This window comes from Grammomys surdaster, unplaced genomic scaffold (assembly GCF_004785775.1).
Source record: "Grammomys surdaster isolate TR1022 unplaced genomic scaffold, NIH_TR_1.0 125739, whole genome shotgun sequence".
NCBI classification, from domain to species: Eukaryota; Metazoa; Chordata; class Mammalia; order Rodentia; family Muridae; genus Grammomys; species Grammomys surdaster.
In genome coordinates, this window is record NW_021620571.1 from 2,574,219 (window position 1) to 2,591,865 (window position 17,647).

Sequence of the window (17,647 nt, forward strand, 5' to 3'; positions counted from 1 at the left end):
CCAACATGTAGCTGCCAGACCTGGGCAGTAGTAATTTATCTACCTCTCTTTCTGAGAAGACCTTTGTGCAGTGAACCTCCATATCACTCTTTGAAAATGTGTCTATTCTGAGCAGGTACAGACAAAAGTTTGTGTCTTGTCTTTGTCTCTGTAGTGATACAGAATGGCACGTTTACTGCTACTGTGTTTAAAACAGCCTAGAGGTGATTTAGAGTGTACAAAAGGACCTGGGTAAGAAATACCAAATAAAATGTCATTTTATCTAAGAGACTTGGGAACCCACTAATTACAGTATCCATGGAAGGTCCTGGAACCAATCCCCCAGGGATACTGAGGTGCAACTGTGTAGTCAGTCTTGGTGTCTCATGTAGAAGCTCTTCTGCCAGATGAGTCAGGAGCCACAGGAACTGAAAGGGTTAAAGATGTAAGCAAAGGGTGATTGAGGAACCCTCCTGAAGGAAAGGACATTGGAGGCAGCAATTGTCAGCAGCTGCAGCCTTTGAGTGAGGAAAGGAGGCAGAGACCACTCTGGGGGCTCCTGCAGCTTCCTGACCCCTCTTAACAAAGCTACTCTTTATAGTAATTTTACACTTCCTGCTACTGCTGATGTTGGATATAACCTCACTGTGGCAGGGTTGAAAGCCAGAGGCTTCCTGAGTGTGTTTATAGCCCAAATGGGCCAGCCTACAGCACCCTTTGGAGAGGAAAGCATGGTATAGATGTTGTCCAAGGCCCCACTAAGGTACTGTTTGTTCTGCTTGCTTGACTTTCTAGGGTGTGTATTGTTGGTGAGCGTCTGTGCCCTGTGGGACACCCCGTTCCAGGGGCTTGATCTCCTATTTTATCTATCCATCTTTCTCATTTGGCCATGTCATCAAGTGGCTTTGGGTCCTAATTAGCAAGTGGTCATTTTCCTTGCTGTTCTGTCTCTCATTTTCTCTCTGTACATGGTATGTGGGGTCTTGAAAGCCCCAGGCTTTCAAAATGCTTACACTGATTGTTTTTGTAATTTAAATGCCTTTTATTGAAGGGCAACATAGTACAAAGAAATGCATATCATAAAGGGAGAGCTTAGAGACTGTCACCAACTGAACATAGCCATATGACTAACACCCATCCCAGGAATCATGGTCCCTACAAGTACCCATGAGTCTCTTCTTGGTTGACCACCCTCTCTTCCAGCCCAGAGTGACTTCTAACCATCTGGATCAATTTTCCATATTTCAAAGAACTTCATATGAATCGAATCAGAGAGAACATGCTCATTTGTTTGTCTGTCATGGTCATAAGATGGGAAAGGTCCATCTCCATGAGGATAGATGCTGCATAACACCCTATACTCCATTCATTCTACTAATGGTGGATTTTTGTTTTGGGGGTTGTTGTGCTTGTGTGAACATTAATTCCACAAATGGTAGATATTACCATGTTGGGGTTAGTGTGTGTGTGTGAACATTAATTCTACAAATGGTAGATATCAACATTCTAGGGTTGTAGTGTGTGTGAACAGCGTTCTGCCTCCTACTGAGGGCTGGTAGTTTAGAAAACGCAGTCTGGAGAATAGGGGGTTTCCCTGTCTTATCACCGTGTTTCCGTAGCTAGCAGGTGGCACTTGAGCAGGCCATCCTAAATGCAGGCCATAGCTGACCAGACCCGGCTCACACAAGAACCCTAGAATTACAGAGAATGACGAATCCTCTTACCATCACCAGGCAATGGTCATCCCCCCTGATGCTGTCCTCTCTCCTGCTCACAGGCGCGGTGTCCTACACCTGCATGAGAGTAGTGGGATCCATGATATCGGCCTGCCTCAGTGGCAACTGCTGCTCTGCCTGATGGTCGTCATTGTTGTCTTGTATTTCAGCCTCTGGAAAGGAGTGAAGACATCAGGAAAGGTAATGTCTCTGTGCCTCTTCAGCTGTGAGGGTAGTCTTGGAAAGACACACAGGTGGTGTGTGCACGCACACATGCATGCGTGCATGCAGAGTGTGTGTGTGTGTGTGTATTCTCCTAGCCACAACCATGTGGCTAGTGCAAAGAGGCGGGTCTAGGAGCACAAGTTCAGGTTGCATTCTCATCCGTCTCTATGTAGACAAATCTGTTACCCTAGAGCCCGACTTTGCCCAACGGCAGGGTAAAGGGCTGCAACTGGATCAGGCCTCCTTACATTTTTTCTTGAAAACTTCTATAATAGCAGAGATCAGAGCCTGGGCACCCTCGAAGGTCTGAGACCAAGGTTAAAACAACTACTGACTGATCTTTGGCCTTGAATTCTCACCTAAAACTGCATGTATGCATTGCAGCTTACTTGGGAAATTGACAATTTGCTTTACTATAGACTCAGTAAGTCCATGCTGAATGTTTGGAAGAAAATGTTTTGAAAGGTAATTAGATGTGTGCCTTGGTTCTAATACATTGCTGGGTTCCCACACTAGACACTTAGGAAAAGAATACAGGTTAGCAGTTCAGTGAGGTGGCATTTTGAACTTGGATGCTGCTGCCTTCTGTGGTCACCTCTCTGAGATGGAGTATATTTAGGGAGTGGCTCCTGATGATTCTTAGCTTGGGGATTAATATAGGAATAACAATCTCCCAGGGACTGTATGCAGTCTGGAAGAACTCAACTGTAATTCAAGTGATATAGCTAGGAAGTGTTCTTTCTAATGTTTTGTTTAGATAAGGCTTTGGAACAAGCCCCATACCTAAGAAGAGAGAGTTAAAATGGCAAACATCTTAATCCTGTTTCAATTCTGAGAATTGACTGGGCTCGGACGGATGGTTTTTCCACTCTGTGTGCTACTGCCTGGGCCATATGACTGGAGACCTGACTAGACTGGAACATCCTAGCTGGTTGAGGCTGTCTGAGAGCTGAGTTGGAGCTATCAGTCAGTGGTGTGGGATTCTTTCTGTGTAGCTTTTCTGTGCTTCCTGGACATCTCACGTCATGACAGTCGACTTCCCAGAGCACACTTCACGCAGAAGAGACCCTGTATGAAGTAGTTCTTCCAGTTTCTATTTGCATCATGTTTGCTCTTTGTCTCAATGTCAAAATCAGTCCAGGATCACTGTCATCTAACGTTTGGCACAGAGTAGGTCTTAGTAAATGCTTAGTAATGGGTTGAAAGATGAGTGGGTAAACTTCAGGGACTTTATTAAATACTTAGCTCAACTTACTATGCTTTTATGGACACCTACTATGTGCTGTTTTAGATGCGAAGACTAGCAGTATATAAATAGAAGACAGCTTTCCTCCATTTCTTTCTCCTGTTTGTGTTCCTGATGGGCTTGTGGTTGACCCAGAGGTGCAGTATTTTGAGTGTCTATCCAGAAGTATCTATCTGTAGCCTCCTTAAAGTAATCACTTGTGGCCACAAATTACACTTGTCATTGTGTAGTTTGCTTTTTTGTTTTAAACTTAACATTACCCTTAGAAATAATTTTACATTAGGCAGTCAGTTATTCCTTAATAAAAAATATAAACTGTAGGCTTTTAAGGTATTATTAAGCTAACTTAGCAGGTAGCTACATCTCACCAGATAGACGAAGCTAGTTGAATGTTTGACTTGAGGTAGGCAATATTTCTTACTATAGATCATGGTCAGAAAGTCAGAGATGCTGCATTTGCAGGCAGTGGACGCTCTGTCAGCCGAGAGAAAGGTGTGCAGAGAAAGTGATATTTGTGCTACCCCTGTCCGGACAGGCATGGGTAGAAGTGAGAAAAAAGGGAAAGAGTTTCTCTGGAAGTACCTGTGAGCAAAGTTGTCAAGGTGTGGAAGCCCTGGACAAGCCCTGCTTAGGTTTCTCTGTGCTGCCCTTGGCACCAGGAGCAGGCCACATAGCCCATCCTATGAGCTGTAGAAGGTGAATGTGAACCACTAGTATTCTAATACAGAGCCCAACCTTGTTCCTCCCAGTCATGAGCAGACCATACGCTGCCTACAGGGAGCCTGGTGTTACCAAGCTATCAGCAGGAGCAGTAGTGCTTGAACATGCTCTGTTCCTCTTGCTGAATGTACTTTCTGAATTGAGGAGTGTTTCACCATCAAAGCACCAACCATGTGGAGACACGAAGAGGGATGTGCTTGGTCCTGCAGAGTCAACTAAAACCAGGGTTCTCATCTGTGTAAGTCCCCCTGAGTTATGAGGTTTGAGCACATAGAGGCCTCAGGTAGTCCGTGAGGAAGTTATTTCTAGAATCAGCTTCACATGGGACATTCCAGTACCCTGTCTTTAATTGTTTCTTATAAACTGGCTGATGAGGAATCTGAGAATATTGCTTATTTCTTTCTGGAAAAGCACACAAGTTTTTCTTAGTTATTCTCCAGAGTCACAGAGGACGCCTGGAATGAGTAAAACATGTGCAAGTGAAGATGATTTGGAAGGACGATTTGTTGACTGCTTGACTCTTGGGAAGGTGGGAGCAGGGCACAGTCTGAGCTGGGGTGAGGGGGTACCGCAGACCACACACACAGTGGCAGCTGTGTTGGCCCAGTGACCACTTCAAAGTAGAAGGGTGTCAGAAGAGATCAGGAGCAGGGCCTGCCTCCCCCTCTTCTGAGTTCCCACACAATCTGTTTACACACTCCACCACACTTTGAGAAAGCTCAGAGGCTCCTCTTCCAGGGAGACGAGCTGGGATGACAGAGCTGGCCAGATCCAGCCATTCCTCATTATCTGCTTCACTGCCAGCTTTTGGGCTTCTTGGAAGATGGGAACACATAGGCCATTGGAATAGATGGACGATGTCCTGAATTCTAGCAGATGCAGTAGAATGGGAAAAGAGAGAAAGCCAGACAAATTTAGAGATTATTTGAGCTTTAGAAAATTTAATTGATTAAAAAGCTTTGTAGTTGCCGCTGCTGTGATTTGCATTTTCGTTTGTGGTCAAGGCAAAATTCTAGCTGTCTTCCCCCTTCTGTGTCAATCCAAGCTCATCCTGGCTTGCCTTCATGAGTTGACCTGACTAAGTTACACAGAGCAGAGTGATTTGCACATGATCCATGCTTACACTTAACTATTTATAGCACCCTATTTTCTTAAGCAACATTACCGTTATGCCATACCCTATAAATTCTTGTCTATAAAAAACTATCTTCATTGTTAGTGAAAATGGGCCCAAAATTTGGTTCAAAGACTACAAATCCTAAACCTGGAAAAGCTAATGAAGTTTTACAGGGATACAGAGTGGACATGATTTTGTTATTTATTCTAGTTCTTATTTGTGTGCCCATGTGTATGTTTGTATGTGTGTTGGGTGTCTATATGTATTTGGATGTGTGTGGACTTGTAAGGCCCAAAGGGAAGACTTTAGATTGTCATCCTTGAGCACTGTGCTTGGTTTTACTTGTTTGTTTGTTTGTTTGTTTGTTTGAGACATGGTTTCTCACTAGTCTGGCACTTGCCAAGTAGGCAAGGCTAGCTGGTCACAAACTGTAGGGAGCTTTCTCTTAGGAGTATGGGTATCTATATTCCCAGTTTTGGAGCATGACCACCACCAGAGCTTCTCCAATTTCAGGTCTAACATGACCCCGAGGAGCACCCTGATAAAGCTCAGGTTTCTTTCTTTCTTTCTTTCTTTCTTTCTTTCTTTCTTTCTTTCTTTCTTTCTTTCTTTCTTTTTTTTCGAGACAGGGTTTCTCTGTGTAGCCCTGGTTGTCCTGGAACTCACTCAGTAGACCAGGCTGTCCTCGAACTCAGAAATCCACCTGCCTCTGCCTCCCAAGCACTGGGATTAAAGGTGTGCGCCACCACCGCCCGGCTAAAGCTCAGATTTCTGATCTTTCCTGCAGAGAATCTATTTGGTATGGATGGGATAAGAGGCTCCCATTTCTGATGAGGTTTTGGATGACATCAATGCTAGTGATCTATGGACATCACCTTGACCAAGGTTATCCTTGGGCTGATACCTGGATGCATGGCAAGGCTTTAGGCTTGCATATTTTCAATAATGGAACCTTAGCCTCTCCCTGGACAACTTTGACTGGAGAACCCTACTATCTGGTGGTTTTTTCTTTTATGAGCCACAGGCCAGTCTTCCTCAGTTTTACGATCAGCTATTAGATTAAATTTGGTACTGTAGAACATCAGAGATTATCCACAGACACATCTAAGTGGGTCATAATTGATGTTCCAGGATGGACATAGTGGAACATGCCTCTAATCCCAGCATCTGGGAAGCAGAGTAAGGCAGATGCCTATGAGTTTGAGGCTAGCCTGGTCTATGAAAGCAGGCTAACCAGGGCCACCTAGTGACACCATGACTCAAAAAAAAAATCAAAACCAAATAACAGCAACAAAAAAAAAGTGTGTTCGAAGTGACAAAGAAAAAGGAAAAGAAAAAAGAGTTACTCATTTTGGTTTTTGTCTCATGCTGAAAAGGAAGTCTGGGATGGAGATAGCAGAGCTCATAGGTCTCTTCCTTTGCTGTGTGTACAGGAGAGCACACGGATGTGAGGAAGATGTCTTCTAGTTTTTGACAAATACCCTAGATGTCTGAAAACATGTTTGCCACTAAAAGCTTTAACTTTGAATGTGTGGGCATTTCTTGATGCTTGACACACTCACTGTCAGCTCTATCATAACCACATATGTTCCTTCAGAAAACTAAATCTGTGTTGGAGCCACATTCATGGCCAGTGTAGGAGCTCCTCAGGATCCATGGGAGATTCCTTGGAGTCAGAACACTGGGTGCTGTTTTCATGGGAGGAGTGTGGTCACACCCAGCCTCCTGGGCAGGACAGTGCATCTGGGCCACAGCTGTTGACATGAGTGGCAGGAAACTGTAACTGTTAGGATAAGGATGGATAATGGCTCTTCTTTGTTCTTGTTGCCAAGGGTTGGGATCTACTTGCCCCAGTTTGAGAAACTGAATCATCTGAGACCAGTATGAGGCCACCCAGATGCAACAGTCTCTCTTTCAAGGGCATGGTTTTCTCCCCCATTTGTTATCAAGTTTGTCTGCCATGTTTCTGCTGCACCCATGACTCCTCAAAGAACACAGACTCCAAAGCCCATGTTCTCAAAGATATTCATAGAACTGGGGAGTGACTGACTGGATGCCATAAAGTAGGAGAGTTGTCCTCGTTCCCTCTGAACCAGATGTGCTCACCACTGGAAAGTCTACTCACTGTGTTTCCTTTCGCACTCATTTGCTCATGATTTCATTCTTCTGTTGACTGTCATTCACTAACCTTCTGGTTTGTAACTCATCTGCTCTTGCATTCTTCCATTCCTTCACTCAACCATCTGCCCACTTAGCTACCCATCCATCCATTCATTTAACCAAAGCCCATTCTACATCCCGCCATCTGTCTCATTTTCTAATGCAACCTTTCATACCTATGACTGTTCATTTACTCACCTAACAAACATTTTAAAAGAACCATATATCCTGGGAGTAAGAAAATCAGGAAGATAAATTCCAGCCTCTAAACATGAGTATGGAAAAATGTGGGAGTTTGACACTAATATGTCAATTTTTGGTTTGGCCCCACATCTTTCTAGGCTGACAAAGAACGTTAGTCTCAGCCATGTCCTACCCAGGGTGGTGTATGAATTCTTTAGGAGGCAGAGTTCCTGAGCTGTAGGGAAAGAACAGCTTGGTCTTTAAGCTATATGTCCATTCCTGTTTCAACATTGTCTTCTTTAGGTCTGACTACCCAGCCCTGACCCAGTTTGGTGCACAGCTTTTCTGCAAAGAAAATGCTACAGCCTACATTTCTATCAAGAGTGAAGACATTAACCTTAGCTACACATTGACCTCAGTTGGGAAAAAATACTGGAGTTGAGACAGTACCTTAGACCATTTAAACCTCAAATCCCAGGACTGGGGATTGTCTTCCACATTCTTGATTATAACTCCCCCGGAGTACTTTAATGTGTCAAGAGCATGAAGGATCAGTGACATTGACAACCCTCCTGGTCACTCCTTTCTCTGGTCCTTCAAGTAAGGGAAGGGTGTCGCTATCTGTTTTGAGTCTGAAGGTAATTTCTTCTCTTTTGTGTTTCTGCAAAGATACTTTGTCTTGGTCTCAATCTGCTCCTACTGAAATGGAGAATTTTTTTTCTCTGTTTTCTGCCCAGTAGCATGTACCAGACTTGAGAGGATGTACTGAAAATATGAATAAAGAAAAAAAAGAGAAGCTAAGTTTTATGTACATGTTTGTAATCCCAGCACTTGGGAGACTGAGGCAGGAGGACCATGAATTTGAGAGAGCCTGGGCTACAAGTGAGGCAGTGTCTCATAAAGAAAAAAAATGTATTTCAGTACTAGAGTGTTTGCTTGACGTGTGGAAAGCTCTGGGTTCTACCCTCTGGGCTCTGTTCTCAACACTGAAGGAAATAAAAGCACATATACATAAAGAAGGAAGGACTAAAGGGGAAGACGAGCAGCAAAGGAGGGGAGGGAAATAGGGAGGGGGAGGACTGGAACTTTTAAATACCCTGCCTGAAAGTTGGGTGTAACAACCCATGTCTGTAGTGTGACAGAAGCAAGGCTGACAGGGCCGATACCACCTTACATTGTGAGTGTGCTTGATTCCATATAAAATAGTGCAAAGCAGTCTCGAGAGGCAGCTCTGTTGAGAATGAGCCATTAGGGGCTTTGAGAACCTAGTTTTTGCTCTTGGTGACCTAGCTTCCATCTCATCTCTATTCTCTCAGTGACTGACTCCATCAGTTCTGAGCTTCTCCAAGGGAGTCCTGCATCTCTTCATTGTTCTGTCCCTTGGGTCCAAGGTTCTGACCCTGACGGCACCTCCAACACCAGGAGAAGAGAAGTGGTGATGGCATGTTTGCAGTTCAAGAAAAGACCTGGTGTCCTTGTCCTAGTACCTCCCCAGGTCATGGTCAGGGTAGGATTCTAACAGCCATCTTGTCTATTGCTCAGGTTGTCTGGATCACAGCCACCCTGCCTTACTTTGTCCTATTTGTGCTCCTGGTCCATGGCGTCACACTGCCTGGTGCCTCCAATGGCATCAATGCCTACCTGCACATTGACTTCTACCGCCTCAAGGAGGCCACAGTGAGTGCCCAGGGACCAAGTACCTACTCAATAGCCAAGTGGAGGGAGGGTTTTTAGGATTGGGAGGTGACAAGTGCAGTAACACAGCATTAAGAGAGACACATTTAAATATGCTTCTTTCTTAGTTGAGTGTCTAGCTTACCACTATGCTGTAGATCAAGGACCAAGAAGCAGCCTCTTTCCTGTGTGACTCTTAGGAAGATGATAGCCCACAGGCCACAGGTCACCTTGAAGCTTGTGAAACAGAGCAGGGTTTTGTGGGTTCTGCACCTGTTTAGCTTCCCTTCACCCAGTCAGCTATGCAGGCACTGAGTCCTTCATGCAGTCTCAGTGAAAGGATCTGCCTTCTCCCCATTATAGTGGAAGGTTTGGGGAAATCCAGAATAATATCAAGTAGAGACATGGCAGATATTATCCCACCTTAGTTTAGGTGTACAGATATAATTATCATGTATTATATGTAATATATACAATATACACCTATGCAAAATATAAATATTATAATAAATAAATAAATAGATAGTGTATCTCCAACCTTGCATATTGGAGAGGTGAGACTGACTATAAAGGGCCAAACCATTATATATAGAGATTGGAGAAGCACTTAAATCTTTAGTCTACCAGCCATCTACTTTTGTTACCATGGAGGGTGGATAGAGAAGTAAACTCCATTGTGTCCAAAGGCTCCTATTGGTTGCCACCATCTACATCAAGAAGTCCAGTAGAAGTCACTATCTTCCTAAGATTCCATCTTTATAACTCCTGAGATGGACAGAACCCTTTGGTCTTGCCCTGTCAACATTCTAGCCTAGAATTTCTAGTTTGTTACATTACTTGAAAATCTGGGGATTAAATGGATCCATTGGGATCCACCAGGACATGATTACTCTGGTGTCTGATGCCAGGAGAATCTAGGAAGATTCCAGGATGTTACTATAGCTGTCTATGTCTGCTTCAGACCACATTTCCTAGTCTACAGCCCTCTCGGGGTGGTTGTCCAGTCTGTAAGAAGTAGAAATGATGATGAGTTTTGTTTACTGGTTTCAGGTATGGATTGATGCTGCAACCCAGATATTTTTTTCCCTGGGGGCTGGATTTGGAGTCTTGATTGCATTTGCCAGTTACAATAAATTTGACAACAACTGTTATAGGTAAGTACCCTTTTAGTGCTTGCCAGCACTAGAAATCTTGTTGTTGACTCTTGTAGGAACTGAGAGGACTTTATCTAGACGAGACTGTCCCCTGTAGACCATCCTGGTCATTCTGAGATCCTTGATGTGGTCCAAGGAGAAGATTTAAATAGAAGACACATCTTGGGAAAGTTGAGGTTAAGCAGCTATAGGAGCCCATAGGGAAGGCTCACTGTGACTGAGGAGACTGTGACTGAGGAGCACAGCATGACTTCAAGAGATGATGAAGCTGTCTGACTTTGTTCTTCAGACACTCTGTCATGAACGGGCAGAAAGAATAGGCTTGTGAGGGCTAGCTAGCTCAGAAGTAAGACTTCAGGCAGACAGACATAAAAGAGACCTCCAGTTTGGATCAATGAAAACCTAATGCTACCTCTTCCAGACCCTGTGCTATGGGGACTTTAGAGCTGGGAAAGATTTGGGTCTCCCTCTCTCATTCCATTTAACAATTAAGGCAGAGTAACTATCTTTGATTCAAGAAAGAACAGGATGAACGTTCAGCCGGGAGAGGTTTTAGAAAATGGGGTGGCCATTCCCTTAGTAGGCTGCCACCATTAAGAGCCTGGCAAGTCTGGGAGGATAGTTGAGATTACGGTAGGCAGATGTAGAGTGGATGGCATAAGTTATGGTAAGGAGTGGCATTGGCATGGACAAGGACAGGAGGGAGTGTGTCTGTGGATTAATGAGCTGCTTTGTTGTGCTTGCTAAGACAAGTATATGCTAAAGGTCATTAGAAATAAGACAAGAAGGAAGGGTGTCTCATCTTAGCAACACTCTGAAATGACGATGCAAGGAGGTAGGAGACAGAGGAAGACAGAGTTTACTTATGGAAAGAATAACTCTGATCCCCAAGAGTTTACTGCATGCTTTTGGTTAGCTCTTTGCTATGCACTGAACCAAGTACTTACCCAGGGATGGCAAGGCTTTGGAGTCCATGTGATGGGAGGACAATGGAAAGGAGGGATTACCGTTGAGGCTGGATCAGGCTGAAAGTTCCATAGATGGCCAGTGGTTTGTGGGCAGAGTAGGGATGGAGTCATGTGGACTGTCATTAGCAGCCTCTCTCTCTACCAGGGATGCTCTGCTGACCAGTACCATCAACTGTGTTACCAGTTTTATTTCTGGATTTGCCATCTTCTCCATCCTTGGTTACATGGCCCATGAACATAAGGTCAACATTGAGGATGTTGCCACTGAAGGTAGGTGGCCAAACCACTTTGCTTCCAGCTAAATGAAGAAAGACTGAGCTGGTTTCATAATGCCTCTGTAGTTGGAGAAGACTGGCTAAGGAGATTTCTGGACTCCTATCTGTTGGACTTTCCCTTGAGGCTGTCACCCTGGCAACCTTAGCTAAATTACACCCCTGGAAGTCCAGAGCGTGGAGATTGGTTATCAGTTAGACTTCTATCATAGGTCATATCTGTTTATCTTACTGTAGGAAAGTAGTAGAAATGTCTGTGGGTCAAAAGGATCATCCTTGTCGGGACATCCCTGATTTATAGCAACCTACTCCCTGAAAGCCTGTTTAACTCTTAGAAAGTAGGAACTCCCAAAAAAAGAGGTTTAATTTCACTAACATCTAATTAAATCTTTAAGGTCCTCAGCCCTCTTGACATCACTATTTTGGGGAGCAAGCCTGGGCACAAAGTTCAGTGGGGATAAACTACATTCAAAACATGGCATTGTAGTTCTACGTAGTTCTCACAAAGCTGCAAGGCAGGGGTTAATAGATTCTCTTTAAAGATGAAGGATTGAGGATGTAAGCTGCATATGAGCTAGTGAGAGGTGATGTTAGCATTTGACCCCAGACAGCCTGACTCTGGAACCTGTGTTCTTCTCCATGGCCTTCTGTATTCTTAAGGCCATAAGGAAGAGGAGACCCTGGGAAGGGCAACCTTTAATGGATCCTGAGTATCATGAATTTCTGAGAATCAGAGTAGAACTCCACAGAGTGGAAGGCAGGTTGGCCACACATGACTTAAAGCTGTTCAGGCAAGATACTGCTCTCTCTGCTGCTTGTTTGATATACAGATTGTGTTCCTTGGTTTTGTATTACTAGTAACAAAGTCCTCAAGCTAACTGATGTATGAAGTTACAGGGTTACTTGACTCACAATGTCTAATTGGTGCTCTTGCTTTGGGGCCTTCGGTGGGACCACATGGTGGAACAATCTGTTCATCTAACGGGCGAGGTGTAAAGCAGAGAGAGGAAAAAGAGCTTGGGTCCCAGGATCTCCTACAAGAGTGCATCCTCAAAGAGTGGAAGACTACATTGGGCCTCATTTCTTGAGGTTCAAATCGCTACACAATTGCGCCAGCTGGAGATCAAGTCTGACACAGGGCAGCTTAGGAAACAGAGATTCAGACAATAGCACAACTGAATTGTGGCTCCATCACTCATTCCAAGATCCCAAGTCTGTGCTGCCCACCCATGCCTGACCAAATGTCCTGAGGCTAGGGTAGAGCTCCTATGCTCTGTGCAGTCTTTATTGAGCATGTCAGCCATTGATCAGGTCCTAATATTTCTTACAGGAGCTGGCCTTGTGTTTATCTTGTATCCGGAAGCCATCTCTACTCTGTCGGGATCCACGTTCTGGGCTGTCCTGTTCTTCTTGATGCTCCTGGCTCTGGGGCTAGATAGCTCAGTGAGTGATGATCCTTCTCAGAACACCTTTCTCCACCCCTGCAACCCATACCAGCACTCAGCCTTGCAGGGCTGCTGCTGTCTGGTGTCTGTTTTAAAGGGCACTATTTTAATCCAAACAATGAAGTGAGTCTCCCTTCCAAATGACAGCCTAGATCAAAGCCAGGAACCTAGAGGAACTCCAAAGTGTACTGGGCCTCAGACACACCAGCCCAACATTCTGCTTGTGCAGATGGGGACTTCAGAAAGGTCATGAATAGAACGTTCTGTGGCCAGGCACTTGCCCGTTCTTTATATTTTATTACTGACAATCAACTCAAACATTTTGGACCCCGTTTTGTTACTAGATCTCTGCTTTATTTTTATTATTATTATTATTTAGTCATGTGCCTGACATCTTTTTTATGTCTGTTTCCACCATTCATTCTTAAATGACATAGAGAGGGGCCAGCCAAAGGATCTTACTGCCTTTGCTTTTCACTTTGGTGGATCTGCCAGAGCAGTGTGTTGGAAAGGGGTCTGAGGCTGATTCCAGATCCCAGGATAAAGTACTGGTGTTGATTAACAATGTCTACCAAGGACAGAGAGGAGGAGCAAGAGACATGTGTGATTATTGTCTGCCACAACAGTGGCTCACAAGGAATAGACTCCAAGAGTCTGTATTTAAAGTGATCACTTTTCTTGGGGATTCAAAGGGAACAAGGAACTCTTGTCATTTACTGTAGAATAAAGTTTCCACTTTGGAGAAGTTATTTGGTTGATGTTTCCAGAAGGCCCTATTTGCATGTGCGTGTATCATTTGGGAACTGTATCCCTTACTCTTTATTCCTCATTGGTACCCACTTAGGCTGGGGTCAGGGACTTGTGCTGAGGCAGGCAAGAGTTAGCTCTTCACCATCCCATTTAACCTGAACTTGGTTGAATTTGGGGTAGAAAAAGGGAAAAGATGCTTGGGAGGACGGCAGGGTCTGTTATTTTCTGGAAAGTAACTGAGGTGGATACTGAACCACAAGAACCCCTTCATCTGTACCCTACCTTCCTGGTTCTCTATAGATGGGAGGCATGGAAGCAGTCATCACTGGACTGGCTGACGACTTCCAGGTCCTGAAGCGACACCGGAAACTCTTCACGTGTGTTGTCACCATCAGTACCTTTCTTCTGGCATTGTTTTGCATAACCAAGGTGAGGCTGGACATGAGACAGTCTCGGGCTTTCTAGGACTGTGTTTCAAAAAATCCAGACATTCAGCCTTGGTATTGGGGTGGGCTAGGTGAGGCTGAGCACAACGGCTCTGTTAAACAGTCCATCTGTAAGACTGTAGATCCCTTTGCCTTCTGCTACATCTGGGGCTGATGAGCTTCAAGCACTATTATTTACCACTCATTGACTTAGAGCCAGCAGAAGTTTCTTGGAAGCTTATCGTACTGCTCATCAAACAAAACACTTCCAGCCAGCAGCTCCTAGAGCCGTTGGTTAAAATGCAGACATACTGAGTTGTACCTTAGCCCTGTCATCACGTGTGTTTGTAAACAGGACCCTGAGCAGTTGGGAATAAGGATGGGTAGAATTTGGTAGATGTAGTCAATGTGACTCTTTATAGCCAAGGATGACTTAAGCCCTTTCTCTCTGTGCCCCAGGGAGGGATTTATGTCCTCACTCTGTTGGACACCTTTGCAGCAGGCACCTCCATTCTGTTTGCGGTGCTTATGGAGGCTATTGGAGTTTCCTGGTTTTATGGTGAGTGAGTGCTCCAAGTTTTGCTCTCTAGGGCTTCTGAAGTCTGTTTTGTCTGGAAGGGGACAGGGATTTTTCATGTTCAGGATAGCCATCTGGGTGGGTCTCCAGAGGTCAGAAGCTCCTGTTAAATATAGGTCTGAGTTTCGTGCAATCTGAAGCTCATTGGGCTTTAAGACCTGGGAGATACCCAGTACCAGTATCTGAAATAGAATCAGTAGAGAGCTGCAGATCCCCAAACCAGACAGCTTGAACAAACAAAACAGGATGCCCAGCTAAACTTGAACTTCAGTTGAAAAAATGAACCTACAGTTTTAGATCTATAGAACCCAACTATTGCATAGAATCTATTGATGCTGACTTTTTCTATTATGTGTCTGAACTTAAAATTTAAATAGATATCCTATATTTTATTTACTAAACCATCCAATGTGTCATAACTGCTCATTTTCCCTTGGTTAATCTCATTCTTACTCTTTTGGGAAGAGATCATGGTGAGAGAGTTTGATAGTCTCTTTTAGATTCTGGTTGAGGGTGTCCATGTGCATGAACATATGGACAGATGGACTTTTCACAGAAAGTCTATGCTAGAGGAAAGAGCCAGGCTGGGATGGAGGCACCTGGCTTCTCAGTCTTCTCCCTTCTCTGAGCTCTGGCTTCCATCTTGTAAGATAATCAGAGTGACACATGCAAGATGACTCAGTCCCAGAGTTTGTCCTCTCCCTTGTTTGCCATTATTGAAGTGTGTGCCAGGTTTCCTGCATTTCACAGTGTCAATCTCCTGCCACCTTGCCCTGCACTCTGCCAGAACCTCATGGAATGCCTTCAGGTGGAGGCCCCAGTCCTGCATCTCTGGGCTCTCTGTGACACGCTTGCTCCATGTGCTCACAGGTGTGGACAGGTTCAGCAATGACATCCAGCAGATGATGGGGTTTAAGCCAGGCCTGTACTGGAGACTGTGTTGGAAGTTCGTGAGCCCCGCCTTCCTCCTGGTGGGTAGGGTGCGCCTGAGGTACCTGTTGGTAGGGTGGGTGAGGCCAGGTTGGGGGTAGGGTGTGCGTACTTATTGTCTAAGGGAGGAGATCCTGGGATCTGGAAGTCCTGGTCATGCAGGCCTTAGTGTGGGTGAAAGCTATTCCACCTTAGGGGTGTCCAGTCAGGTCCTCCAGGTGATGTCGTGCTGGCTCCAACCTCACTTTCATTTCTCCTCCCGTTTCTTCCTGCCTCCATCTTCCCTCCCTGCCCGCTCCCTTCCTGCAGTTTGTGGTGGTGGTCAGCATCATCAACTTCAAGCCGCTCACCTATGATGACTACGTCTATCCTCCCTGGGCCAACTGGGTTGGGTGGGGCATTGCCCTCTCATCCATGATCCTGGTACCTGCCTATGTCATCTACAAGTTCTTCAGCATACGGGGCTCCCTTTGGGAGGTGAGCTCTGAGTGGCTTGTGGGATGGGATGGGAGGTGGCTGTTCTGTTGAAGCAAGATAGAGATAGAGGATACTCATTTGCAGAGAAGATAACCCATCCCGAGCCTCGGTTTCTATATCTGTAACCTGAGAATAATACAGTGTAGCTTGGAAGAGAAGGACACTTGAGTACTAAGTAATGAGCTTGGCCCATGGGAAGTACTTCATGCATTCTGCCTGCCAGTACTACTGCTGTTTCTGCTGTTCACACAAAAAGGCAAAGGTCAGCCATGCCTGTCCCCTTTAATGTGTGTAATGTCATCAGATATCCCATCTCTTCTTGTCTGAGCCTGCTACCATTTTTCTAATCATTACAATATGATCAGCCTAAACCAGGGGTTTCTGAACTTGTTATTTGTGTGTGTGTGTGTGTGTGTGTGTGTGTGTGTGTGTGTGTGTATTCATACACACTCACTCACTTCTGACTTAGTTATGTTATGACGCTCATTATTTGGCCGTTCAAACTAGTGCTGGTGGCCTTCTCAAATATCCCTACTTTGTAAGGCAAAAACCTCACCCCTGGGCTGCTTTCTCTGGGCTCCTGAGGCTCCCTTCCTTCTCCTTCTCACAGAGAGTGGCCTACGGCATCACCCCGGAGAATGAGCACCATCTGGTGGCCCAGAGAGACGTGAGACAGTTCCAGGTAAATGCAGAGCTGAACTTGGGTTAGGTGGGGCGGGATGTGATGGGTTCTGGTTGTACCCTGTTGGGTGCCCTCAAGCAAGATCACAGGAAAGTCCAAGATGGCAGCCACCTTCATTTTAGGGACCAAGGTGAAGGGGGCAGGAGGTGAGACTGCTGTATCTCTAGCCAGCCTAGAGATTGTTGCTGTTCTGTTTTCTAGTCCTGGGATGCCAGGTGCTGGCGTTTTATTCTGACTCTGGGTTGTCATGTTAGTGTCACCAAACTAAGCTGAGCATTTTATACCTTTAAGACATAGTTGCAGGGCATTAATAATGTGTTGCTGGTCTAGGCAGTGAGGGTGGTACCTGCCCACCTCCTCCTTTTGGGGTGGTTCCTTTGCATCCAGCCTTAGCACCAATGAGGGAAGATACTCTGAGGTCTGTGCCAGTAAGAAGGCTATTTGTTTTGTCTGCTTTTTGCTTCATGTGGCTCCAACCAGCTGGCCCCTTGTCCTCCAAGTCCCATTGTCTCTGTCCTCACTATAGTGGCCTTGCTTTCCTTTTGCAGTTGCGGCACTGGTTGGCTATCTGAACCTGGTCCTGAGGAAGAAGAGGAACCCATGTGCCAACGTCCAGGTCCAGGGCATCCACTTTGCCCCCATTCAGCACCGCCTTGGGATTCCTCTCCTGGAAGACACCTTCCCCACTGCTCTCATTTTCCCAGTTACTAATGATTCTGTGACTCTGGTTTTTTGTTCACCTTCTGTTCATCTGGCCTGGAGGCAGCAAGTGTGGTGAGCCTCAAGGAAGAGGATGGAAGGAGGAAATGGGACATGAATTCCGGAACTCTGGCTTGAGAGCATGCTTACTGCATTAGGAGCACACCTGAGCTGAAGTCCACGGCTCAGGCAGAAACCCCTCCCCAATTTGCTTGTACTTCAGATCATAAAAGAAATCGTCAGTTCACC

General features: G+C 45.2%; 1 protein-coding gene across 1 annotated transcript in view; it reads left to right on the plus strand.

Annotated features, from left to right (window-relative positions):
* Slc6a2 (solute carrier family 6 member 2) overlaps positions 1-17,271 on the plus strand; it is a 35,390-nt gene extending 18,119 nt beyond the window's left edge. Inside the window, exons 4-14 of the mRNA XM_028788231.1 lie at positions 1,757-1,895; positions 8,888-9,022; positions 10,070-10,173; positions 11,287-11,411; positions 12,744-12,856; positions 13,909-14,037; positions 14,493-14,592; positions 15,481-15,581; positions 15,850-16,017; positions 16,628-16,699; positions 17,248-17,271. Coding sequence (XP_028644064.1) covers positions 1,757-1,895; positions 8,888-9,022; positions 10,070-10,173; positions 11,287-11,411; positions 12,744-12,856; positions 13,909-14,037; positions 14,493-14,592; positions 15,481-15,581; positions 15,850-16,017; positions 16,628-16,699; positions 17,248-17,271 — 1,210 coding nt within the window. The remainder of the gene's footprint in view (positions 1-1,756; positions 1,896-8,887; positions 9,023-10,069; positions 10,174-11,286; positions 11,412-12,743; positions 12,857-13,908; positions 14,038-14,492; positions 14,593-15,480; positions 15,582-15,849; positions 16,018-16,627; positions 16,700-17,247) is intronic.
* Positions 17,272-17,647: the final 376 nt, after the last annotated feature.